Source organism: Plectropomus leopardus, chromosome 4 (genome assembly GCF_008729295.1).
Source record: "Plectropomus leopardus isolate mb chromosome 4, YSFRI_Pleo_2.0, whole genome shotgun sequence".
Lineage (NCBI taxonomy): Eukaryota > Metazoa > Chordata > Actinopteri > Perciformes > Serranidae > Plectropomus > Plectropomus leopardus.
In genome coordinates, this window is record NC_056466.1 from 7,013,801 (window position 1) to 7,040,560 (window position 26,760).

The window sequence follows — 26,760 nt, forward strand, 5'->3', positions numbered from 1 at the left end:
CTCTGTTTCTTCTAACCATGAATATGTTAAATCTGCACATTAATAGTGTTGCTAATACACTGATACCTTGCAAAAAAACAAATTTGTCATCAGTTGTTCGCTGTCAATCAAAATAAAAAATAAAAAAAAGAGCAGTACATTTACATGGTAAAATAGCTAAGAAATATTGTCACGAGACTAAAAGTCTTTGCTGTTTTGCTGTTGTCCACCTGTCCCGTTAGCTGGTCCCGCCTGTCTCGGAGCATATTCATCAACTTCCACATCGTGATGACACATCAAATATCATGCAAATAGTTTATATGTGAAATTTAAACTGATTCCTGAGCTCCTATAGACATGCGCAAATGACATCCAAACATCTGTTTAAACTTCAGCATCAATGCAAACTGACAACACGCTTCGATTTCAAGATAAAAGGGCCTCTTACTTTTAAAAGTAGTGCATGGTGAGAATTAGTGCCTGCAAAAAAAACTTTTTTCTGGTTTTACTGTATGAAGCACTTTGTGTTACAATCTGTATGAAAAGTTCTATGCAAACTAAATCTGGCTGTCATTTAGTGTTATCTTTAAATGGAAACAAGATACATTAGGAAAACTAACACTTTATTGATGCACAGCAGCAGAGCATCAAAAAAAAAGAGAACGTTTGAATGTGTTTAAATAAACTCATGACAAGTTTCCATCATTTAACTTAACTGCACGAGAATGAAAGTTGTACATGTAACCTCTGATGTGTGTAGTTTTATTGTTTTGCCCAAATAATGGTTACATTTTAAAAAGTACTGTATTTTATGTGTGCCACCAATAACGATAAGAGTAGGAGTAATGTGTTTATTCCACTAAAGGAGAGACTTAATGTTCTCTGCATTTAGGTGGATAAACATATGTGCGTATATCATTATTGGCATCGGACGAACTGAGTCACAAAGTATCGGCATATTGGATACAGGAAAGAAACCAATATTGCGTATCCCTGGTTGTTGAGGATGCAGCATACAAACATTATGAATGAGTGACAGACAATTCAAAGACCAACAGTTTATTGATTGTGCACACTTTTAACTGCCAGCCAACTTCCACTGCACAGTTCTTCACTCATTTCTCTTAGTTTATTGTACATGGAAAATCTAAACCGCATATATTTAAACTGAGACAGGACATGAGACTAATCTACATCAACGAAAATCTGGACCCTTAGTGAGAAATGATGGGACAATACAAAAGGAGGGGAATGGTGAATTCAGTCAAGGTTTTCATAGCCGTATTCAGACAGGCTTAGCAGTCACATTCGCCGTTTTCATGGTCTGCAGGTATTTCTACCGAGAGAATGAACAAGGAGACTCAATTAGACCTAAATATTCTGGCTTCTTTGTGACCAAACTGTAGATACTGACACCTGTTTTGTAATAAATCAATCATGGGAAGAACTTTTTTTTTAAAAAGAAATGGTCCAGTATTAAAATGATATGAGAGGTTGCAAGAAGAAAAAAAGTGTGTGTGTTGCCTACCTGCAGGCTCTCATAGTGTTTGAGGGTTTTGCAGTGGATTATTTCTGCCTCTTTGTTTCCGCTGAAGAACCTATTACACACCTTGCAGAAGAAACCTGTTTTTGGGACTAAGTACTCCATACCTGTGGACGCACGCACGCACGCACGCACGCGCACACACACACACACACACACACACACACACACACACACAGTGAACTCTGATCGTTATCAAATTATCAGACATTCTGAACAGACATGTAAAAAACAGATGAACACCGAAGTGAAAACCTGATGGCATACACAGTGAATAATCTTACCAACTGGTCTGCTGGGGTCAAACGGAGGGAGGGAGTTCTCTTTGCTTGCACTCTCCTCTTTGGTTTTTGTTTGAGCGTCAGACTTCTCGGGCTTTCCTGTAACAGACATGGAGTTCTTTAAAGTCTGAAGCAGGGACTGATGTAAAAGACATGGTCAGCAAGCTTATCCAGATCACCTGGTAATCTGGAGCTGCTTTTACACAGAGATTGCGCTATAGAGCCGCAACAAAGCTCCCCCTTTATCCCGCCCCTGCAAATAGAACCCAACAATGGCAGCATCATTCCTCTCCTGCGTGATTATACACTGCATTGTGGCATCCCACGCTTAAAGGAGGCATGACGGGCGTGATGTTTAACACAACTGTGCTCATGTTACACATCCACAGTTTTTCAACCAATTCAAGGATCCAAATAAAGATATCCTTGTAATACATCATCTCTAACCACTAAGGCAAAGGATGACACAATAACTGGTTTTACAATAACAATTCAAGACAATTGTTAATACCATTTAAAATATAAATTCATCATCATTAAAACTGTATTTGATTACAAACAATAAATACTGTTAAGAAGCATCAACAAAAGTTAGCAACAATCCCCCAGACGCAGCTGTAAAGGCGCAGCATGCATCACGGCTTTGTTTTGCTGTTCCCGTGTTTGCAGACTGTGTGTGCAGCACGTAAACCCAGTGATGCTGCGGGTCCCTTGTCCTCATCTACAGTGATACAGACACTCGAGCAAGCGTTTCAGAGACAGGCTATCTTTAAAGTGATCTTTCATGTGATCTCAGCACCTAAGCACTTAATGTATTCAGCCTTCAGCGCTTTCTTGTCTTTATCTGAAGTGATCTTGCATTTGTACTTACTGTCCTTGTTATCTGTCTCCATCGTTGCATTATGTGATGATCAGGATTCCCACGCAGTTTTATGAATGAATTTTCAAACCTTTCCAGAACTTTTCCATCATATTTTACCCTATTTCCATGACTGTAAGTAATTTCTCATCGTAGGCCTATTAACATGCACTGCTTTGAGGATAAGCAACCTGCTAGCACTTTTACCATCTTTACTCCCAAGCAAGATATTCCTGCCAGCAACTAGCTGCATATGTTCATGGACCACACTGGCACATATGGATTATCTGCAAAACATAAAGGCCACGCCTCTTTTGGGAGGATAGAAAAATGAAGATCCAATCGATGTTCAAGCAGCGCAGCACTAGATTTTTAACACAGCATATTAAGAATAATGTTAGATGAATATAATTAAAACAGCCAAAACAATGTCTATTCAAAACTTTTCCAAAAAATTTCCAGGCCTGGATAACAGTTTTTCTAATTCCATAACTTTTGCAGAAATTTGTTGACTGTGGGAGCCCTGGATAAGTTTTTTTTTGTTGTTGTTTAATGATGAATGTGTTCATGAACCTGGCTGCAGCCAAGCCTGGCTACTTGATGTAAATGCACATTTAATATGGTTTTGATATTTTTATATATGGTACTGGCAATGTTATTACTTTAAAGTTCATGCAAACAAAAACTCAATTGTGCTGTTACTTGTATTTGTGGTTTTCATTATAAAACTGTAATAATACCTGTCTCCACAGCAGGAGCTGCAGTCTCTTTGTCCTTGTCAACTTGAATTTTCTCCTGTTTCTCAGTTTTTTCTGACACCGTCTCCTCCTTGTTAGCCTGACTGTGACTGACAGCACTGTCTTCTTTCTCATATTTCTCACTCTCTGAAGCCGCTGCTGCTGTTGCTGTGCAGTCTGAGGAGGATTCAGCCGGGGCAGCAGATGCTTCAGGAGCAGGCATGGGAGGAGTTTCAACCTCAGCGGTGGAGTCCACAGTGGCCGTCGGTGTGACCTCTGAAAAATAATGACAGATTTCAGGCCAATATTGATTACACAATCTCCAACAGGGTTCGTACAGACAGGTGCAAGTTATATTCAAGGACTTTCAAGTACTTTTTCAAACTGTGATTTTCATTTTAAAGGATGTAACTGTTTTCTCTACAAGGATCAGTTGCAAGACAATTGCACAAATTGGCTCCACCACCCACAGTCAGACACACGCAGCTGTTTTTTTACTGCAAAATTACTGCTCTGTTGTGAGTGTTTTGTAGACTAGTGAAACATCCTGGTGCCGCCTAAATACCGGTGTTTACCAACCCTTTGCTTTTTCGAGCTCATACGGCATTAGACAACAACTGCTAGCACGCCTTTCTTAGCATTCTAGTTTGAAACATTTATCTAAAATGTTTCATAAAATAATGTGTCTTTCTGTTTTCCTCCATTATATTCAAGTACTTTTTCAAGGATCGAGTAAAAAAATGTATAATTTTCAAGGTATTGCAGTACGTTAATGTATGAGTGCCGAATTCAAGTACTTCAAGCACTTAAAGCACTTTGTATGAACCCTGCTTTAAGACACAATATCTAAGATGGTGTTTCCTTCACTTCATGATATGATAAAATAGGCGTTTGGATTCTACCTGTCTCAGGTGAGACTGTATCTGTCTCAGGCGTGATCTCAGTCTCAGATGCTTGTGGTTCACACGCTGGCTCATGTGTTTGGCTGTGTGAAGCGTCAGGCTGTGAGAGGGATTCTACGGAGACGATGAACGGACCGAGTATTGAATCTGATGACTCAATATCATCTGAAGTGTCGACTGTTGGCATAGTTACAGGTTCTGACTCTGATACGTGCTCATCAGATTTCACCATGGTCGCTGTGGCGTCCGACAGTGTTTCTGTGGTGTCCTCCATTGGCGTGTCCTAAAAACAGAAAACAGGAGAGGAACATTTCATTACACTGAGAAAATAAAAGTGAAACAATTTTCAACCAGCTTTGTATCAAAACAATGTGGATAATATGTGCACATGAACTGTGGTAAACTTCCATCCATTTAACCAGTGCAGAAATATCCCTAGATAGTATTTTATGTCATTTGACAGTTTCGCTAGCTCTTAGGCTGTTGCTTCAACTACAGGCTGTATTTCTGCATTTTTGTATTGTTCGCCACCCATGCTGCCTCTCTCTCTCTTTCTCAAACTTGGACCAAAATGCGATCCAACGGTAAAACTAGTAAGTGATGACTGAATATAAATCAAGATTATGCTACTGTGTTGCCTCAAATTTTGTATTTTAATGATGGGTTTAGCTGTAACAATGGATGTTTGTGAAAAGGAAGTGGCTCTGATCAAATATAAAACAACATTTGGTTCCTGCGTTGCCTATTTCTCACCTCAAGTGTTTTGAAAAAACTGTTTAAACTTACCATTTAACTGTAAAACAAAGCTGTTTGTCACCGGCCAGCTGCTATTGTTTCACACGGGCTATTCCACACTACGTCACTCATCAGTGGGAGTCATTATTGGTGTGGTACCAGGGTTCCCACACATTTTCACGTATAACATTTCCAAACTTTTCATGAGTTTTTAAGGACCTATAATATATTTTTTTATATTTGTTTTCAAACATAACATAATTTCATCTAGCTGCCATACAGGAAGAAAGGGGTGAACCCAGGGAGAAAATGAAAAAAACGTATGTGATGGTAAACCCGTTGTTGCACACTGACGCATATTAGAGCTGAGTTAAGCCGACCTGTGTCCTGTGGTATGGCATGCTGCATTCTGGTTTTTGTAGGTTTTCTATCTTGAGCAAAAGTGAATATCAGTCCCTTTCCCCGGTTTCTCTGGTCATGTAGCACCAATTTCTTAAGTATTTGCATCTTTCAGCTGAATGTCTATTAGGTCTATTTGGCCTAGTTTTATGTGAGGAAACATTTTACATCTGTGAAATACTTTTTTTAAGCTTCAGACACACAAATAACCACGTAGAGAAGAAGTCTACTGCGATGTAAAGAAACTAATATCTACCTCTGGAGTGTCCTGTTGGACAGATGAGGAAACTTCCTCCCCTTCTTCTGTGGTTTCCATGGGAACAGAGGGGGCAGGAGGGGAAGGAAGGTCGGTCACATCTCCAACTTCATCTACAGTCACAAAGTCGCCCATGTCGAACGGGAACTCATCATCCTCCTCCTCCTCCACCTGAATGCAGGACCAAAAACAAAACAAAACTTTAGTTAAAAATAAAGAGGAGAATTAACTCACCAGTTTCAACACTAAACGATGTCTTCTTACCTTTTTGGTCTCCGCTTCTGAGTTGTCGTACTGGTCATCCCTCCAGGAGCTCTGCCTGTATCCCTCCGACCTGAAAGACGACCTCGACCCAGACGAACCCTCACGGTATGCTCTCTTCCTCTCCCTCCTCTCTCTTTCCCTCCTCTCCCTCTCCCTCCTGGCTCTTTCGTCTCGCTCCCTGTCCCGCCTGATCCTCTCCTCCTTCTCCCAAGCCCTCCTCTCTCTCTCCCTCTCCTTCCGCTCTCTCTCCCTCGCCTCCTTCTCTTTTCTTGCCTCCCTTTCTTTTCGGTCCCTCTCCTGCTTCTTTACCTCCTCCTCTGCGTGGTTCTTGGCTGGTTCTTTGGTCTCCTTTGCTGCCTGTTTGCCCTGCTCTGTCTCCACGTGTGTTTCCCCCTGTTCTCCATTAGCTGAGGTCGCTGTGTTGTTGGTATGGTTGGCGGTTCTTGTTCGGCACTCCACGAGCAGCGCGTTGACCATTTCTTGAGTAACCTGTTGAAATAAAAAGATGTCAAAACTCACAAATGTCAGTTTTGTAGGGACGTTTCTGACCCCCAACAGAAGCAGACTGACGTTTCCCACATCATTTACCTTAGGGAGCTCTGGCATGGCTGCGTCCCGGGAAGCTGCTTTGTCTTCAGAGCTAACTGGCTTTGTCTCCTCAGCAGCAGGGGTCTCGTCAGTTCCTGTTGTGGACACTTTATTCTCGTCTGTCGCCTCCTTGACAGTTTCAGCAGCTGATTTTTCTTGCATGTCTGTCTCCATGTCTGTTTCTGGTTTGGCGTCCGGTGCTGCCAAAGAGTCCGAAGGAGCATCAGTATGCTCATCTTTTATGATCTCTTTGTTTTCACCAACTGGCTCCTCTGTGCTCTTCATCTTCTCATCCTTCCCGTCAACGTCCTTTTCAATATTCTCCGATGAAGATTCTGAATTCTCTTTATGTGCTGTCTCTTCTTCGTCTGCAGCTGCTGCTTGGCTGCCTTTGCCACTCGCAGGTGTATCCTATGATCAGAAACAAGGAGGTTTCAACCAGTAACAAGTCAAAGTCATGCATTCAGCTGTTTGATACAAGTTAAAAGTTACAAACATTTTTGCCAGTTGTGAATAAAAATGTGTGTCTAAATGGTAGGGCTGACACTTTGTGACTGGTTGCTCGATATGTTCTCATCTGATTAAATTCTCATTGGTTGGACAATCACTCGTGTCACTTTAAAAGCGTTTCTTCTCAGCTGAAAAAGCCAGGTGCTCTTTTGAATACATCAAGCTGGGAGCGCTTGAAAGTGCTTTGGAGATGCAGCTTTCTCAGCTGAGACACTATGGTTGTCTCTGGTTGCTATGATATGGCATATCTGCTAAAGTAACAACGTCTCCCCAGGGTAGAGCGGATGCTCTGGCCCTTGCTCTAGATGCAGGGAAGGCTGAAGCACATGGGGAGAGAGGATGGACCTCTCGGTCTGTGTGGCCAGCAGTTCAGTCTCCCCCCTACTGTTGTTGTTCTGCACTTGTACATATGAGATGTGACAGTTGGACTTTGTGCTCAAAATGCTCAACATGCAGCACTCAGCACCAAAATAGGCACTCAGCGTCTCATCACACTGCTGTGGTTTGTAGCATAGTGAAAACGTGGCGCTCCCACAGCAAAGAATTCAACAGAAAAAAACACCTTGGTGGACACAATGCTGCCAGATAGAGTTCACTCAGTGCACTGTTAACCTGGAGATAACCTTTAGATCCCCCCCCACATAAACCAATCGACTGGTTGAAGAGTAGGCAGAATTTTAGTCAACCAACTTTTTTTGTTGTTGTTGTTGTAGTTGACTACAGCCCTACCACATGGATGTCCCGTAACCATTTCAAATGTAACTGACCTCAGGTGAATCAAGGTAAGCAGTGATGACTTTGGTCTGTGTGCTGATTTTGGGATCAGCTTTGCGGGAGAAGAACAGAGGGTTGTTCTGGATGATGCATGGAAACATCTGGAAGCGTTTGTAGACAGACAGGGACATAGCTGCAGTTGCCATCTCGCAAATGACCTGAGCAGGGTGAGAAAAATCATCATTCATGAGGAGGTGCAGATTGCAGATTTTGGGAAAACTGATTTTTCAACACAGGCCACAGCTGTGTTTTATGAGAAAAAGGTTCAGGAGTTAATAGATTAGCATGTTTGAAGCTGCACAGACAAATTGCTCGTACCATGTTGTTCAGCACTAGAGTCTTGATGACGGTTCCAAAGCGCCGCACCAATTTTTGGACCTCAGAGGAGGCGGATGGCGTGTTGGGAACATTACTGATCACCAACAGGGAGCTCCAGCTGACTGGAACAGGACTCTCCTGCAGGATGCAAAGGAACATTTTGTCGCTCATTAGCTAGTAAATAATTACTCGTCCATCACAAGTTTAACAATGTAACAGTTAATCAGTCAGTTCAAAGTATACAGACTATTCAAGTTCATTATGTGAATTAATGATGGTTTCACAAGCCCTTGAAACACTGAGACATTATATGATAAGCATGAAAATATTGTAAGTCAACTGTTTTTTTGTCTTCGTAAATCAGAACCTCAACAAACTTGAGACTAAGACAGAAATATTAGTTTTTACAAAGTACAGCACAGATCACTTAATACACTGTGTGTGTTCTTGCTTATCTAAATCTAAAGACCGCTACCCAAAGCTTCTTTCACACTGCTTCAGCCAAGCAGTAAATAAATAATCTGAGCAGACTGCATCACAGAGGCAAAACACAGCTGAATAATAACAGCAGTCAGCAAGTGTCAGAAAAGGAGATGTGGAGAGAAAAGCATGTGAAGACAATATTAGTCTGATGCTGATGCAAACTGTTGCAGCTTCACAGTATAACTCCTCAAATAATGCGATTCGTTAACTGTGAAGCAGCCGAGGATGTGTTGATTTGCAGTCACTGTAAAGTAGCTGACTTAAGGGTTGGCTAGTGCGATAAGAAGGTTCTAATTTTGGATTGCCAAATGCATAAACACAATTTTGAATGATCAGATACATGACCACTGTCACAGGACCACAGCTGGTAAACTGCCATTTGCCTTACGAAAAGTTTTTTAAATCTTCACTGCCTCTGTTAAATAAACCACAACAAACTGGACAGAGAACTATACTGGTAGAAATACTCACCAGTGGGTCTGCTGATCCAATCAGAAGATTGTAGAGAGCAACCTGTGTTAAGAGATTTTCTGTATTAATCTGAGTTATTGCTCAAAGTTCATAGTATAACAAAAGATAATATCAAAAGGAAGACAATAGGGCAAAGAACACAACATTCAACAGATGATCAATATACTGCAGAGGAAAACTGGGCAGTGATGAGTGTCCTACCGGTGTGCTGAGGCCGATGCGCTGTTTGACATGGACAATCTTCAGCTCAGAGTCATTGATCTTCGCAGGAATGAAGGTGTGAACTTTCACGATTTCTTGCGCAATCTCCATGTCTGGCACAGACACAAGTACCTAACATACAAAGAATATTTTTTTAATATTGTATTGTATGTACATTATTTTTGCTTTTCCAGTCACAGGAAATAACAACCCCATGACAGGGATACTCAACTAGATGTCAGGAGGCCAGGGGATAGTGAATCAACAAACAGTAATAATCAATAAATAAAGAATCAGCCCGGACATCTGTCAGGGGATTCTTCTCACCCCTTTTTCTGATAAAAAAAACCCTCTATTTTAAAATTTCTTATGCACTCTGGCACCTTCTGTACATTCAAAGTACCAGAAAACTACCAGTTTAAATCAATTTATGATTATTTTGAATTAGAAAATGGTCAGCAGGCTGGCCGACATCCTATTGGGTTGTAAATTGAGTATCATTGTAGACATTACCTTGAAAGGTTCCAGGGCATTTTTTCACTGATAATTAGTAATACCAATAATATCAATAAATTATCAAAATGTGACATGTCAATAATATAGATAACAAACTGCAAAATAAATGAAATAACATCAACACCACTCTTTCAAAAATGTTATGGGCAGATTAATTCAGTTGTCATTTTGTTTTGTACTATGGGTATTCATGATCATTTATTGTAGATTTCCTCTTGAACATCTGTTTTTGTAGCCTAAACTAAGAGAGAAAACCAATTATCTTGCAATAACATACTTAGTACCTGCATTTACTAGATGTACTGCTGCTCTCCAATAGTGTTTTCTCCTCTCCAAGACACTGTAAGAGCTTCAGTATAACTGCTTGTACCGACCTTCCCGATCTGTGCCGCCAGTATGATGTCAGAGGGAGTCCCAAAGGGTTGGACCAGCTTGGTGATGTCACTCTCCATCCAGCCGCTCTCAGGTAGTCCTGTGATCAACAACATGCCCTTCTGTGGAAACAATGTTTCGGATATAAAATACTGGTATACTGACATTTTGTCACAAGTGATGAAGCCAAATTTTGTATGAACATTTCCCCAAATTGCAAAATCAAAAGCAGAAAATGTTGAGTTTGGCTGAAAACATTTTATCATCCTTTTTACATTGTTATTTATACTTTAAAGTGCGTGTGTGTGTACTGTATGCATCATGTACCTCATCAGAAGTCTTCTGGTCAGCTTCACCTCCTGCGGCGGGAAGTAAGAGGAAGAGAAGATTGTTGGCCAAAGTGGAAAAAGAGCTACAATTAGTATGTTTTCAACACCACAACCAGAGGACATGACATCACAAACCTGTTTACATGTGCCTTAGCTGTTACTGTTACTGATAATGTACAGTTCTGACAGAATATTTTAAAGTTGGAACACTGAGTAGAGTACAGTATGGTACAATACAGTACAGTGCAGTACAGTACAATACAGTATTGTACTGTATTGTATAATACTGTGTTGTATGTCAGCACTGCTGACTCTCAGTAGCTATTTCTTGTTTTCATACCAGAGTCTTCCCCAGCAGCACCTTTTTCCGGTCCTGGAGCAGGTTTGCTGTAAACACAGAAATATTTATAGCTAAGTGCAACCAGAGCAGTTTTGAAATTGGTACGGTAAGCGTGCAGAAAATGGGGTTCAAAAAAGAAAATGCTTTAGATGACAGTAACTGTGACAAACCTGTTGTTAGCATCAGAAGACTGTCCTGCTTCAGGTTTCTAGAACAAATAAAGAAATTAAACATGTTCACTGCAAGGGTATAAAAATTAAAACATCAGTTTTTTTGTGTTTCAAATAACAACAACAGCCCCTTCTTGCAAATGTTTTACACATTTAGGCAAAATAAAAAGTCACTCCACTTATGTTTTTTTTTATGTATCAAAGGGTTAAGAATAAGCCATCAATAAAAATGCGTATATTTTCCACATGGTACCTTGGCCACTGAAGCAGTGATTTGTTGGTCTTTGATGGAGAGATCTGTGGAGTTAGCCAGAGCCTGGGCGTCATCAGCACTCATCATACATACAGATGCCTGCAACAGGGAAGGGTGACAAAGTTATAATTTGGGACATCAGTACATCACCTTTAAGTGATGAATGAATGAACAAAAAACATTTGTATTGTCGCAGGTCTTTAGGCTTTAAATGGGCAAATGATTAATTTATGCTTTATTTAAGTTACTGTTTGAAGATTTTTTTTTTCAATAGAAGTGAAATTTATTGGAAACGGTTATTATGTTCCACTTAAATAGTACCTTTTGTCCTTCACCCTTCTCGCTCTCTTCTTCGGAGCATGGCATGAGGATCACGTTGTTGATCTTGCCAAAGGAACCCACCAAGTCAGTAACTTCCTGCTCTGTAGCATCCTTTGGGATGCCTGTCAGAAAAACCAGACGATCTGCAACAGACCAGTCCTGGGAGGCTGGAGTCACCACTTTCTTCTTCTTCTTGGCTGGTGGAGGTTTGGCAGACTACAAACCAACAGCACAAATTACAGGTCAGTTTTAGGAGGAATCCAGTTTGAGTCAGCCAGAACTAAATGAATGCAAGATTTTACTACTCTGACTATGTACTAAACTGTAATTTTTTATTCATTAAAACAATGGACTGTGGAGCCACTGGCACTGCAGTTTGTTTGTGAGTGTTTATAGATTGTTGTCTTTTTTAATTACTTGCATAATGTAGTGTTGTGTAGTTCCTGTTTTTTTTTTATCTCATAGTTATATTACCTCTTGTACATAGACTATCGTCTGTTTTTATGTAGTAAGCTATGGACATTTTCCTAAATTCTTAATGAGGTTATTTTTCTTTTTATTAATGGCTTTAGAAAATACTGAAGGGACCTAAGAAAAGTCCTGCTAACTTTCTGAAGTGTAATAATTGTGTAGTGTAATAATTCAGTATCAACTTGTCACAAACATACATACTTCAGTGAACCTAAGATGTGTAAATGCTAGTGTCTACTGTATTCATTAAAAAAAAAAAAAAAAACAGCAGGTAAAAGGAACAATCATGAAGATGTCAAATTGTCACTGGCTGTAATCAGAGCAGATAACTCAACAATATTCATAGTCCAATAATTGATTTTTCTGATATGAGTCAGTCAATATTCTGCCTTCATCAATGAATCTGAATCAGTTACTTAACTGTCCTTAAGCCACTATATGAACATGGTTGCTTAAAGACACACAAGCCAGTGTCTTTGTTGTTGTGAAATTCAACCTTAGTGAAAGACACGCACTGTGTCACTTGCCATCTTAGTGGTCTTGGTTCCAGGTTTCATCCCGCTCTTGACAGTTTTGCTGGAGGACTGTAACGGTCCATGTTTGAAGCTATGACCCGTCTTATAGGAGGATGGATGACGGCTGGTCTCAGGGGAGAACCTGGATGAATCATCATGTGGGCGCTTCAAACCACTGTGAGAGGGACCCCCTGCAGACACGCCCCGAATCAGAGAAAGCAGGAAGATAAAAATATTGATTTGTTTGTCATCAGTTTGTCACTTTACAATTATATGAAAGAGAGAAAACCAATTAAATCCTTGCATTTTTAAAGGTAAAGCCAGCAATTTTTGAAAAACACTTCAAGAATATGCTAGTACTTTGGGGTTTTTGCAAACATCAAATTTTAGAAAGAAAATGTGTTCACTGGAGGCATACATGCAAAAATTAAAAACAGCAGGTTTTGTGTTTCAAATACTCTCTGACTCAAACTTCAAGTTTAAAGGGACCGTTCATTCCAAATCAAAAATAACTTCTATTTTTCTCTGACCTAGCTTTTTAAAAGTATAAATTATTTTGATGTGAGTTTCTCAGTGTTGTAGATATCAGCTGAAGATATGTCTGCCTTCTTTTAAATGAATGAAACTACATGACGCTCCACTTGTTGTGCTTAGTGCCATTTTTTTTTAAACTTAAACTTTTTTAAACTTAACTTAATCCAAAGACATGATTGTGAGCAGTTTCACATTGGAACTAATTTCTTTCTACTGAAAAAAACCCACCAACCATATCACCACGCAGAAGAAAGGTTGAATTAATTGCTAGCTCACCTTACACCACTGGAGCTAGTTATTGTAACAGCTCAGTTGAGGAGGATGTCATAAATGTTTACATCTCGCTTTCTCACGAGCATGAGCCATTCTTCCATTAGTAAATGCATGCTTGCTTCTGCACAATCACAGGGTTGGTCTCATACATGTGGTTTACCTGTGTAGTGTTGGTGGTGAGGATGGTAAGGCCCTGTGTGCAGCCTGTGGGAATGGGGGCCCACCCTGTGTCTGCTGTGAGAAGGACTTTGTGGAGGAGAGGTGGAGATGGATCGAGAATGAGATCGAGAGTGATCCCTGGGATCCCACTGAGCTCGACTTCCATATCGTCCGCTCCGACTGGATAAAAGACAAGATTCATAAACAGACATAAACAGTGAAGTTTGAGCAGACTGTGACAAGTGACAGCCTGAAGGCCTTCATTTTCATAAATCAGTGTTTTGTTTCATGCTGCTTGAGCAACACGGCTGGTTAAGATTCCATGAATCTAAAACATTTACAGATAAGAGATTCTGCTCATATTCAGAAATAACACACTACAAAACAAATCTGTTAATGACTATTAAGTACTGAGCAAATTGTGTTGGAACAGGAGAAATTAAGATAAAATTATTCACATAAGTTTGTCATATTCATATTTTACTTTCTAACATGAACATTAACTAAATGTTCACAATATATGTAATAGCTCTAATAGATGTATGAGCCATTTAACATCTCTTCCACCAAGAGCCATACCTGTATTCGAGGGGGAACCTCTACAGTATGGATCTTTTATAAGCGCTTTCGAGCAAGGAATTAAAAGAAAAACGATAAATCATTGAGATCATCAGATCATCAACAGTACATCAGAGGGCAGCTAAAAGAGATTCTCAGGAGCTGTTTTTAATGTGCCAGAGGAGCCTGGCTATGAAGGAGCCAAAAATGTGTTAAAGGAACATTTTGGAAATGAAATGAAAATTGCAACGGCATACATGAAAAAGACCCTGGGCTGGCCTTCAATCAAGTCAGAGGATGTTGCCTCTCTGCATGCATTTTCATTGTTTCTTAGAGGATGCTTTTATATGATGGAAAGTTTGTAGTACATGGAAGAAATAAATATGCCTTCCAACCTCAGGCTAATTGCACTGAAGCTACCATACAAGATATGGGAAAAGTGGAGAGCCGTCGCCTGTGAGCTACAAGAGAGCAGTGACCCTACGGTCACTGCAAACAAAATTTCCAATGCCAGAGTTGAGGATCTGTTAATTGCTCAGTACAATCAAGACTTTAACCAACACCAACTTGCCTTTCAAAAATGACAATGTTGAATAACTAGCCGTAATTTTGAAAAAGAAATTCAAATTGAACAAAGAGTATCATCAAGAATATACACTCTTTCTCACCGATGTCATCAAGAATGAGTATGCTGAACAAATACCTCAACATCAGCTAAACGTTCCTGGTGGCAAAGTATGATACATTCCACATCACAGGGTGAATCATCTCAAAAAGAAAACCCTAAGAGTGGTGTTTGATTGCGGAGTAGGTTTCAAAGGAACATCTCTGATCTCACCTAACCAACCTCACCTAACCAACTCCCTGTTGGTGTCCTTACAAGGTTCAGGCAGGAACCCATCACCTTCATGGCAGACAGTAAAGCAATATTCCACTAGGGGAAGGTGTCTCAGAAACATGTTGACTTCCTTCGCTTCCTCTGGTGGCTGAATGATGATGTGACCCAGAACTTGGTGGACTATAGGATGAAGGTCTATCTCTTTGGAGCAAAGTCCTTGCCGAGATGCGCCAACGATGCTTTAAGGAGGGTTGCTGAGAACAACAACACCCAATTTCAGATCAAAGTTCTGAACACCATCCAGAAAAACGTCTATGTGGAAATCTGAAAAATCTGTACCCTCTGTAACAGAAGCATTGCAGCTGGTAAAAAATCTCACTACTGCATGTTCCAGTGGAGGTTTCCAGCTTTCAAAATAGATCAGCAACAGCTGAGCAGTCTTGGCCAACATCCCCGAAGAACAAAGATCTAAAGAAACTAAAGTTTCAATTTGGACAAAGACCACTTACCTATGGAGAGAGCTCTAGGTCTGCACTAGTGTGCAGAATCTGATGTGCTCGTGTTCAAAACTGCAGCTGAAGAACATCCTCACACAAGATGAGGGATCTTGTCAGTCATAGGTTACATCTACGACTCTATTGGATTTCTGTCACCATTCACTCTTCCTCCCAAGCTCATGCTGTAGGAAATTTGAAGGAGTATGGTTGGCTGGGACAACAAGATATCCCAAACCTTCTCACAGCAATGGTCAGACTGGGTTTCAAATCTAAATTGGGTGTCTGTGCTGAAAGTTAATCGATGTATCAAGCCAAAGGACTGTGGACAACTCAAGCAAGTACGGTAACATGATTTTTTTGATGCAAATGAATATGGATACGGGAATGTATCCTGCTTGAGGATGGAGAACCAGTCCAACAAGGTGAATCTTGCTTTTATGCTCGGAAAATCCAGAGCAGCACCACTAAAATAAACTACAATCCCCAGACTTGAACTCACTGCTGCTGTATTGGCCGTTCAAGCGACTCCAGCACATTATCAGACAGAGTCAGAGAACAGATGCAGAAGAAGATAAAAAATAAAAGTCTACTCACTGAATTTAAATGATCTTTCCAATGCAGAAATAGCCATCATTCACTTTTGTCAGCAAGTAAAATTTCAAAAGGAAATCTCCACTTTGGAATTTGGTAAATCTGTTGTGAGAAAAGGCAGTGCGATCTACAAGCTGGACCCCGTGCTTCAGGATGGACTCTTAAGGGTAGGAGGATGGGTATGCCTGAGGAATTAAAACATTTAAAACACCCCGTCATCTTGTCTAAGGATCAACCCATATCTAAACTAATTTAACAACACATTCATTAACAACTAGGCCACACAGGATGAAATCACATATCTGCCCTATGTAAGAAATACTGGATCACCAATGCAAACTCAGCCTGCAGAAAAATCATTGCCGACTGTGTTGTCTGTTGCCGTCTTCAAAGGAGAGTTAGAGAACAACAAATGACCAACTTATCAGTTGGAAGGATTTTACCAGATTTGCCACAGTTTACCAATGTAGGGGTGGACTACTTTGGACCGACTGAGGTGAAGAGAGGTCGCAGTCCGGTGAAGATATGGAGTTGTCTTCAACTGTATGACTAGCAGGGCCGTACATCTCGAGGTAGTCTACTCCCTGGATACTGATACCCATGCACATAAACTTTTTGGCTCCTTTTGATTATTTTCAATGGGGTTATTGTAGGCACCCACCAACACAATTATGGGGCCGGTGTGTAGGAGCCATTTAGAGTATCTATTGTGTATTATGTTGTTTAATTTGATGAGTAAAGACTACATTATTTTGACCACTAGATGGCAGCAATACCTTTTGGTCTATTACAGGTTCTATTGTTTTTGATGTCACATTGGGTATGAGTCAACGTCATAGAGGGTGTTTGATATATGTATTTTAAAGTCATGGTGGAGGTAAAGAACACAATGGAGCTAAGGCGCGGGCACATATGATTCTTGCCGTAATCACAGCAAAAAGACAGCAAAGGTAAACTAGATCACTTCACCTCATCACAAAACCATCAATCATCATTGTGCAGTAAATGGGAAGATCACCCAGACATATTTCATTGTTCGGACATTCATTCATTCATTTCCTGGATACGAGTAAGGAACAAGTTTCCGCCCATGCAAGTGAGTGTAGCCTATTGAACTTTTTGGGATTCGTTTTAACAGCACAAGATATCTGAAACAATACATAGAATTATTTTCAAATGGATAACCAACAAAACTGCTTTGTAAGAGCTGTGTCAGATGTATATGCAAAGTAAAGCTTAATGAAGAGCATACAACATGGTTGAATCCCATTGGCTGCTGGTCACAGCTATGAACACAAATACTTTAGATAAACATGAGAATAAGAGTCGAACTGACCTTGGTAGATTTGGTTTCCAGTGAGGGTACCTTCAGACACAAACACAAACACTCATTAGAATGTCATTTAATATTTTTACTTCTAACTTGTGTTGGAGAAGAATTATCAAATGTAATTGTCTGTATCAACACAAAGGTGTGCTTTTTAAAATCTGCATCAAGCAACAAATTCTATACTATTTTGTGTTGTTTCAAATTGCCGCCTTTGTTACCAGGCCCACAGAGTTAAGTCCTTTGGTCCCGATCAGACAGAGCATGTTTTGCAGGTTTTAAAGACCTGTAAATTAAAATTTGCCTAAAAAATGGGCAGGCAGAGGGCTCAGACTGAGGGTGAGAGGGTGTTCACAATAATTAGCAGAAACATGGAAAGGGACTCTGTGTGGATATATGAGAACTGCAGAAACAGCAAAATCAAAGGGAGTATTACCAAGTGGTCCAGGTTCACCTGGATGAGGTTCCATTCAAAGCTTACTTTAGGATGAGTCAGGACAGTCTGACTATCTGCCATCAATTATCAAGCTTAATTACAGTTGGTAAAACATAAGAAAGTAGCTTAAATTAATCTAATAATAATAAAGTAGTTTAAATTGATCTGATGGGAAAACTAAAAAAAAAAACCTCTGATGTTGGATGCTTTTCCGCTCTGAGTTAAGGTTTTTCAAATAAAGGTGTTCAGAGCTCTCCGGCAGAAACAGTAAGCACGTAGAGCAGATAAGCAAACTCAGCGATGCACTAAAAAAATTTAAAAATTAGAAGCAAAACACAGTTGCACTTCACTGCTAAAATGCACAGTCTGGTCAGGGACTTAAAGAGTCAAACATCTAACAAAGAACCAGGAATTTTTCTCTCAGGATATGGTTAATTAAACAAGAGCAAAACAGCATGTTAATATTGAACTCAGGTACACACTGCAAACTTAACAACTTAAGTGAAACAATAATGTTATCTGCCTCACCTGGATGTGCAAGCAGGAAACTGTTTGCCAAGACATTAGCCATGAGTAAGCCAAATGAATCCCTAGGCTGTGCATCTTAGTGTTTGTTTCATTGTTATCAAAATTGATTTATGCACCTTTAATTATCTATCTTATATTTGACACTTTCTGGCAGCCAAAGCTGAATGCACAATGCTCATTTAAATTACTATGATACTGAAGATACACTGGAGAGGTAACTTTAGCAGCACATTAAAAAATGTCCTCACTTGTTGCGCAGGTCTCTGCAGGCAGCAGTGTGGTTGACGGTGTTAATATGGTCAACCCAGTCCTGAAGAAAAAAGGACAAATGGGAAAAGACATCCAAATCAGACACAAATGTAACAAACCTACCTTACCTTACAAACCTTTATCTCCTTTTTACATCTATGAATTTACACAAAAGAAGCAACATCTAAGCAATCAGATAACTTATGTATATACAGTGGAAGACTTAAATACTGAGGAAAAAGCTCAAGTGGATCTTTGTTTCCTGTTTTTTTTTAACATGGCGGGAAATACCTGAACAGTTGAGGCCCAGTTCTTTTACTCCATGTTCATGTTCAAATTTTGATATAATTACTTGCAGAAAAACAACACAATGCTTAGTATTGAATTGATGGTCATTCTTGTCCTGGTTAGACTGGTTTCTACTCTCCATCATCTTCAATGTGACTATAAATCTTCATCATTAACACACTGTGCATCACTAGCAGAAACAAAAAAATCAAAACAAGTTGTTTTCCAAGGTCATTTTCCAATGCCTGAAAAGAACATCGATTTATTACACCGTTTGGTCCTGTGCTATATTGAATTCCTGTCACACTCTGTGAGATATGACAAGTAGTTCAAGATAAAAGAAAAAAAAACCTTTTTCCTAATTATTGTAGCCTTGTTGAACAAACCAAAAGAGTTGGAAACCTAAAAACCATATAGTACCTGATATTTTGACAAAGATCAATTCACATTCTGCAGATGATTATATGCAATTGACTAATGATGAAGGGACTACTAAATCATCAGACTTCAACACTAATTTTACCAATGACATTTTAAAAATTTGGGGAAACTAATGAGAATAGAAACTATCCATGTTTAAATGGAAAAATGTAAGGTGAAAAAGATGACTTTTGCTTTTGTCCAAATATACCAGATTTTCAAAACTTCCACACTTGGCATAGCAAAAAAATGAAAATAGTCACACTTGTCTACAAACAATTACTGAAACAACACTAAAAAAAACATACAAGTGATTTTAATACTACTTATTCTGCTTTTTAGTCAATAACAACACCATTTCAGAACCAAAACAGAAACCAAAGTTCTGGATATTTTTCAGGGTGCAATATTGTACATTTCCTGTAAACTGTGGACAGGTCCGGTACTTACCAATATGTCATATTAATCCTTGAAACATTAAGGTTTACTGAGTCGCATTCTTTTAATGAGTAAAACAGCCCAAGCACTTTTTCTTCTCTTCATAAACCTCTCTTGTGGTTATGTGAAAAAAGTTTAATTGACTTCAACATGTTACCTCTAATTGGGGAATTGGATTATTTGAAAATGTAGTTCCAAAGCAGTATCTTTGAATACCTGGAATTTACCGGTCAAAGCAACATAAAGCAACAAAATGTGGTGGCTCAAAAGAAAACAAAAAAGGAGGGGCTCTTGTGGCCTTTTTCGGTACACCTTAACAGTTTAAACAAGTCATTTTACTTCACCAGACAGTTGTCTGTTGACAAGCCTGACTGTAATATCCACGCAAAACACTACTTGAATGACATCAGGATCACTCTCATCTCGACAACTGCCTGATGAAGAAAGGTTGCACTAAAATTAAAAATGTGGAGGTATTCCTTTCAGACATTGGTACGAGGGCATGTTGGCACTCACCTTTTCCTCATCACACTGTGTGTGGCAGAGGGAGCAGGTATGGGGATACACCTTTGGAGACACAGCTGAGAAATCACTTATCATGGTGGGCGTTGGTAACTTCTTGTTGCTGCTGTATGGTTTTGAGCCAGACGAAGAGGAGAGAGACCGCCTTGAAGAAGTTTCGCTCTTGGTTTCAGATGGGGGCCGAAGTTTGGGTCCTTCACGCCTGTAGTCTCGGTCTAGATTACGAGATTTGGATGCTGGCGGAAATTCTCTCGCGGGTGATCGATTGCTTCTGTGACTTTCACTACCCGACCTGCGATAGTCCTGGTCTCCGAGCTTGCTTGAGTCACTGAGTTCCAAACGGTCATGCCGCCTTTCAACTTTCTCGATTTTTGGAGCTGATGAGGATGACGAAGATGGGTACATTTTAACTGTCCTTTCACTGGGGAGCGGCTCTCTTTTGAAAGTCTCTCTGGTACTTTTACTTTCATCCTTTGCCCGACTGGCATGACCATAGTCAATGACTTTACCCGCCGTCTGTGTAACAGTAAGAAGGCTGGGCACTTCTGGTGTACGTGAACGAGCCAACGGCGAAGAGCGTGAGAAGGAGGACGAGGAAGTGGGAGCAACAGTTTTTTGATTGCCTGACTTGTTGATCTGGATGTCACGGAGTATGAAAGGTAAAGTGTCTGGGGTTAGCTGATCATCAGGGTAGTGACTCAGCACTTCCAAATCCTCATTTGAAAGTCCAAAACTAGCCAAGATGCTTCCTGCACTCTCTGGTGTGTACAAAGCCTGACCATCCCCACTCCCGCCACTTCCGCCACTATGTGGGTGCCGGGCTTGGGGTGATGGTGAGTCACTTACAGGAGTAGTCCAGCTTGGGATGTTTGTTCCAGTATGGCTGCTCTGTGGCTGCTGTTGAGGCCCCTGGTGTCGTGGAGGCTGGTGGCCAGCACTAGGCGGAGGACTGGCAAACAGTTTGGTTGGTGGTTGGTAGCTTGACCAGTCTACTCCTTGCTGGTGACCAGCCTGATTATCAGAGGTGAGTGAGCCATAGTTTCCATGTTGACTGATCCCAGGACCTGAACCTTGGTTCTGGTGTTGGTTCGGTCGGTTCATGTGGTCAATGATGCGGTGATCAATGTCCCTACCACCCCGAATAGCGAGGGCGGACTCTAGCTCATCAGGGAGCTGGGTGGGACGAGGAAACTGGAAACCCATCCCTTGAGACAGCATATTAGAAGGAGAACGATTCTGGTGTTGATTTTGAGGTTGTTGATGATGTGGAGGCCTGGGTCCATTAGAGAAGGGCTGTGGCCCTGGTTGCTGGGAGTGGTGGTGGTACATGGCAGCAGACAGACTCAGTCGTGTGTTTCTGTAAGTTTTACTGTTTGTGTCCACGTTAAACCCAACAGTTGAAACCTGTTGTCTATTGAGAAGATTGAGGAGGGCGAGGTGAGGAGATAATGTTGCAGCAAATCCGTTGTTGTGACACTGGTTTCCAACAGTTACTGTTGCTAGAGTGGCAAGCTGCTGGAGAGCAATCTGTGCCTGAGTCTCAATCTGAGCCAATCGCAGAGCTGTCACTGCAGCAGCACCAACCACAGGTCCAAATATGAAATGGGTCCCTCTGGTGCTGTTGGCGACGGAGAATGCGCTGGGCTCCAAACGAGGGGAAGGAGCAAGGTGCAAATTACTGTCGGTGTGCACAGCGAGGCTGTGAGGTGGAAAGCAGAGATATACTATTACAGATGAACAAGATTTTATTTTTCATTTCAAATATGGCTTTCAGATGAAGTCCTTTTCCCCAACGCAGTTTTTTTTTCTTTAAAACAAGTCGGCTCATTCCTCATTTTGCTTGTAGTTTCTTTCCTTAAAAATTTGTCAAAGCATTAAGAAATGTGGTCCACCTCTAGAACTTTTTCCTGTAGTCAAGTGTGTCCACTGTGCTTTTCTTTCAGGATGGGAAAGCAAAGCAACATTATGCAACATTGATCAATGAAAACCATGAAAAGGTAAAACAGCATATATGGGTTTAACCTACAGAAACCTTACTAAAAACCCTAAAATTCTGGGCTTTGTAGTAAAAAAAATATATAATCCTGCTTCCAAAGAAACATTTGCTAGCTTGGATATTGTCCAAATATGGCATTGACGTCTTTGCCAAAATGTTGACAGCAGTGCAAATCAATTGAAAGAGCACATTGTTGAGTTTTTTCCCTGGATACTCCCTGCAGGCAAAATTAGATCATTGCAATGTCTACAAATTCTAAATACACTTACCATGTCCTGGTACAAACAAAAAACACACAAACAGTGAACTATACTGTGCTTTTTTTTCTTTTTTTTTTTGCATAACACCAGCAAAACTCAATGAGAAAGCAAGTCTAGTTTTGGTTTAAGACTAATCACACCTGACAGTCTACATGATCTAAACTTTTACTTTTTTTATGATGTAAGTATCTTTAGTTCTAAAGTCTTTGAGGACATGTTTCTTTTCAACAGACCAAGCCGAGCAACCTTCGGGCAAATATTAGCTTTTAAGAATGATGTCAACTTGCATGCTGAGCAAGACACAACCAATTTTGTTGCTAATCATCTCACCACATACACAGGTTAATAGGCTCAAAGTTAAGCAAAACCTAATTTTTCTGAAGAATATATCGCATGCAGGTTGACAAAAAAAGATTAATTTCACTGTTTAGTAACATCAGCTGTCTGGAATTTCACCCAAAAAGAGAGTTCCCAATACTTCAATAATGAAAAAAAAATCCAGGACTCAGCATTTCTTACCATATCATGTTTTAAAAGTGCTAACCTCTGTTCTGTTTATTCTGTTGAATAAATGCAACTACATCATCAATTTGCACATTGTCATCAGACATGTGCATTCACGGGGTGGATAAGTGGGCAGCTATATTGAGAGAATGGCATGTCAACTTTCCATCACTGAACACTAAAGGTCAGCACATATACTGTCAGTTTTAAAGTTAGAAAATTTGATTTCCGGTGCAACGTATGAAGCAAGGTGTAGACTTTAAAATTGGAAAATAACAGAGCTCGTCTTGTTTTCGCCCTGAAATGGGTCATCTATAATAATCCAGTAAACCAAAGGTAAAGTATTTATTCTGTTCCCAGTTGTTTTTGTTTTGTGCTGTTAATCAGCTGCAATCTTGAGCGTGCACTTAACTCGCGGGAACATGCAGATTAAATAAAGATGTAATTTCGCACGTTGGAGAAAATGCACAAATCACAGCAACAGAAAGACAGAATTAAAACACACAAATCATAGTAACAGAAAGACAGGATCAAGTCAGTTTTATTTGTTTCCTTTTGAATTTGATTATCTATTTCCAAGTTGAAACAAGAAAAGCATGCTGTCATTTTCCGCTTTTAAACCTAAAACCGGTCTTTCAATTGAATTAAATAATGAAATGATATCTGGACCTGTTATACTACCGTGCTAACAAAGTCACTTGTCACAGGACACTCTCTGCATGTCGCATTATAAGCCTGCACAGCTGTCACCCAAGTGTTTCAGGACCAGACCGAAGCTACTGCAACCGTCTAATATTTGGATTAAAACCGGCTAATTGCTCACGTATCTTCCACCCTGCTGAACCCATACATCACACATGATTATGTGCAAGTGTAAACGTCGCGATAGATCCTGAAATGTTGTATTTGCTCGGAAAAATAATCGTTTAATTCGGGAAATTCAGCCTACGTACCAGCCATTTTGGGTGTTTTCAGTAGTTAGCTAGCTGGCTAACGTTAGCTACAAGAGGAGTGCATCAACATGTTCGTCACATTTACTGACCACTGGTACTTTTTCCGAGTGCATTACACATTCAGTAAATACCTTTGACAACGACTCGACGTGTGTCTTTGCTGTAACCGAAAAGTCCTGGTTCCTTTTCAACGAAGAGAAGTCAAAAAATCAGGTAGCGTTCCGCCATTATGAACAACGGAAATCTTCTAATTCTTCTTCTTTGTTTTTTGTCTCAATGCCAACTTTGAGGCGCACACCGCCACCTACCGTACCGGAGTATGTACAACCCCATCTAGTTTAAAGCAGTTAAAATATATATATATATATTTTGCTCGGAAAAATAATCGTTTTTGTCTCAATGCCAACTTTGGAGCGCACACCGCCACCTACCCTACCGGAGTATGTACAACCCCATCTAGTTTAAAGCAGTTAAAATATATATATATATTATTTAAGAAGAAGAAGAAGAAGAAGAAGGTTTTATATATAGCTATTTTTGTTGTTGTTCTACTGTTAACTTATTTTAGTAGCTCTATGTTGTTGTTTTTAACAGACACATATTTAGCATATTGCTCGGTAGTTTTATTTAGTCATTCTTCTTGTTCTCACTATACCCTTTGCTGTTTTTATGATGCACATTTTCCTGCTGTGAGACTAATAATCTTATCTTTGAAAGAAGAAGAACTTGAAATTAACAATCATAGTAATAATAAAAGATATATATATATATATATATATATATATATATATATATATATATATATATATATATATATCTTTTTTTCCTGTTGGAATCTGTTGGTACTGTTTTTTTTTTTTTTTTTTGAAGACTCTATAAAATATTTATATGAACTTGCATCAGCAGTACTGGTGGCTAAGTTATCTGAATGGCCAGTTTCACTAGCCATGTCAGCGTTGTGTCGAAGTCTGTTCTCATGTCAAAAGGTGTTTCCCACCTGTTAAAATATGTTGCATCCCCTTCTGTGGTAAAGTAAAAGGTTTGGTCCACATTTAGGTAGAGATAAACTATATTGACAGGAAAAACCATTTTCAACACAGCACTGGTATACTGGGCGCTGTAAATGCTTGGGCGTGGTAAAATGCAATGTGTGAGCATAGGTAACTATCTCAAGAATGAATCACACTCATGTCGACATAAATTAGCTGCAAACAGAAAACAGATACGTTCTGTTCACCTTTCCCTAACCTTTAATGCACAACACTGCACCAGACTACAATGTAAGCAGATGTTTTCTCAAAATATGAATAAGAATTCAGATTTTATTCTTGTCAAATTACAACTCCATTTTAATAAAATATCATACATTTTCCTTAAAATATAATACAACTTTATTCTCAACTTTTCAGAGAACACAGATATGTGGGGTATTTTGGATGTGTAGAAAGTTTTGGACATAAGCTGTGATCTTGCTCAAGACACTTTCCATGACCTGTGTTTAAAGACCATACTGCGACTTCACTGTCTTTTGTAAAATAGGTGACGCCATCATAGCTTTCTTGTGTCAGCCTAAACAATCTGTGAGCCTATGAGTGATTAATGTAATTATCATAATTTTAATTTCGCTTACATTTGAACATTATTTCCCTGTTCACGATCTTTCTATTTTATCCTGCATTGTGCAGCAATTTGAAAAGTCTTAATTAATCGTCAGTAATCTGTCTGATGTACTATGATGATGAGTGTGGTGTCACCTTGAAGATGGTTTACAGGCGCATGCGATGAATTAGTGGTATGGGCGCTATAGCAACCTCTGTGCTTAAGGGTTGCACGCAATGGCAGGTGTTTTGTTGAAAAACCTTGCCGGTGCAAGACAGTTTGTGAAACTGGGTGAGCAGCTGCCGTCAGACATGCAACGGCACATTTTACCTTTAAATACAGGATGATTCTGTATTATACGGGGTGGGTGGCAATACTACTCTCACCCATCTTTTCCCTCTTGCTTAGTCAAATTAAAGCAAAAATAGCATAGTCAATCCAATCCCAATCTCGCCAGTCAGAGAATGCCGCACTCAAATTTCAAATTCAAATCAGCTTTACTTGCATGAATGTTTATCAGATTGTTGCCAAAGAAAAATAAATTATTATAAATATGTTAGATACACATTATACTGTCCAGTCCATAGGTTTGTAAATTAATTGAAAAAAAGATATATCACTGATGTGAACAGGTACCAGATACACATGTAAAGAGGTCACTTACATGTTGCAAAAGAAGAGGGAAAAAGAAAAGGGAAGAGTAAATCATGCCTCATCATACATGTTGAATTGTCACCTGCCATTTGAATTTTACACTTTCATTTATATAAATGAATCTTAAATTGGTGCACTAAAAGTGTTTAGGGTGTGTGACGCTTAAAATTTCCTGGGTGAGAACCCCCAGAATCTGATAATGAGCATAATAAGTGAACTTTAAAAACAAGAATATTGGATATGTTTCCTCAAGAAATTGTTTCGAAAATTATGGGACACTGAAGCCAAGTATATCACACACACACACACACACACACACACACACACACACACACACACACACACGCCTGTTAAGGCACTCCCCTCTTTCATCTGGTGTGATGGAGGAGGTGAGAGAAACATTTGTCAGTCATAAATTGAACCGTCTCATCTCATTCCCTTAATCACCACATCAACAGCCGGCCTCTCCCAGAAATGATGTTATTATCGCTCATATTTTTAGGTGGGAAAAAATGGGTGGCCCAACAATTCTTTTGGGCGGGGCTGGCC

The 26,760-nt window shown here is 39.8% G+C and overlaps 1 protein-coding gene across 1 annotated transcript in view; it reads right to left on the reverse strand.

The window, feature by feature from the left end:
* Positions 1-1,022: 1,022 nt before the first annotated feature.
* Positions 1,023-26,760, reverse strand: part of LOC121941807 (zinc finger protein 638-like) — a 33,326-nt gene continuing 7,588 nt past the window's right edge. Inside the window, exons 2-24 of the mRNA XM_042484683.1 lie at positions 20,240-21,944; positions 18,577-18,638; positions 17,374-17,403; positions 13,555-13,733; positions 12,588-12,778; positions 11,602-11,817; positions 11,281-11,379; positions 11,028-11,065; positions 10,858-10,904; positions 10,516-10,547; positions 10,191-10,310; positions 9,301-9,432; positions 9,100-9,141; positions 8,146-8,283; positions 7,821-7,985; positions 6,544-6,954; positions 5,956-6,444; positions 5,692-5,862; positions 4,302-4,584; positions 3,403-3,675; positions 1,807-1,902; positions 1,508-1,629; positions 1,023-1,315 (exon numbers count right to left, since the gene is read on the reverse strand). Of these exons, the coding sequence (XP_042340617.1) occupies positions 1,265-1,315; positions 1,508-1,629; positions 1,807-1,902; positions 3,403-3,675; positions 4,302-4,584; positions 5,692-5,862; positions 5,956-6,444; positions 6,544-6,954; positions 7,821-7,985; positions 8,146-8,283; positions 9,100-9,141; positions 9,301-9,432; positions 10,191-10,310; positions 10,516-10,547; positions 10,858-10,904; positions 11,028-11,065; positions 11,281-11,379; positions 11,602-11,817; positions 12,588-12,778; positions 13,555-13,733; positions 17,374-17,403; positions 18,577-18,638; positions 20,240-21,944 (5,092 nt within the window). The 3' untranslated portion in view covers positions 1,023-1,264. The remainder of the gene's footprint in view (positions 1,316-1,507; positions 1,630-1,806; positions 1,903-3,402; positions 3,676-4,301; positions 4,585-5,691; positions 5,863-5,955; positions 6,445-6,543; positions 6,955-7,820; positions 7,986-8,145; positions 8,284-9,099; positions 9,142-9,300; positions 9,433-10,190; positions 10,311-10,515; positions 10,548-10,857; positions 10,905-11,027; positions 11,066-11,280; positions 11,380-11,601; positions 11,818-12,587; positions 12,779-13,554; positions 13,734-17,373; positions 17,404-18,576; positions 18,639-20,239; positions 21,945-26,760) is intronic.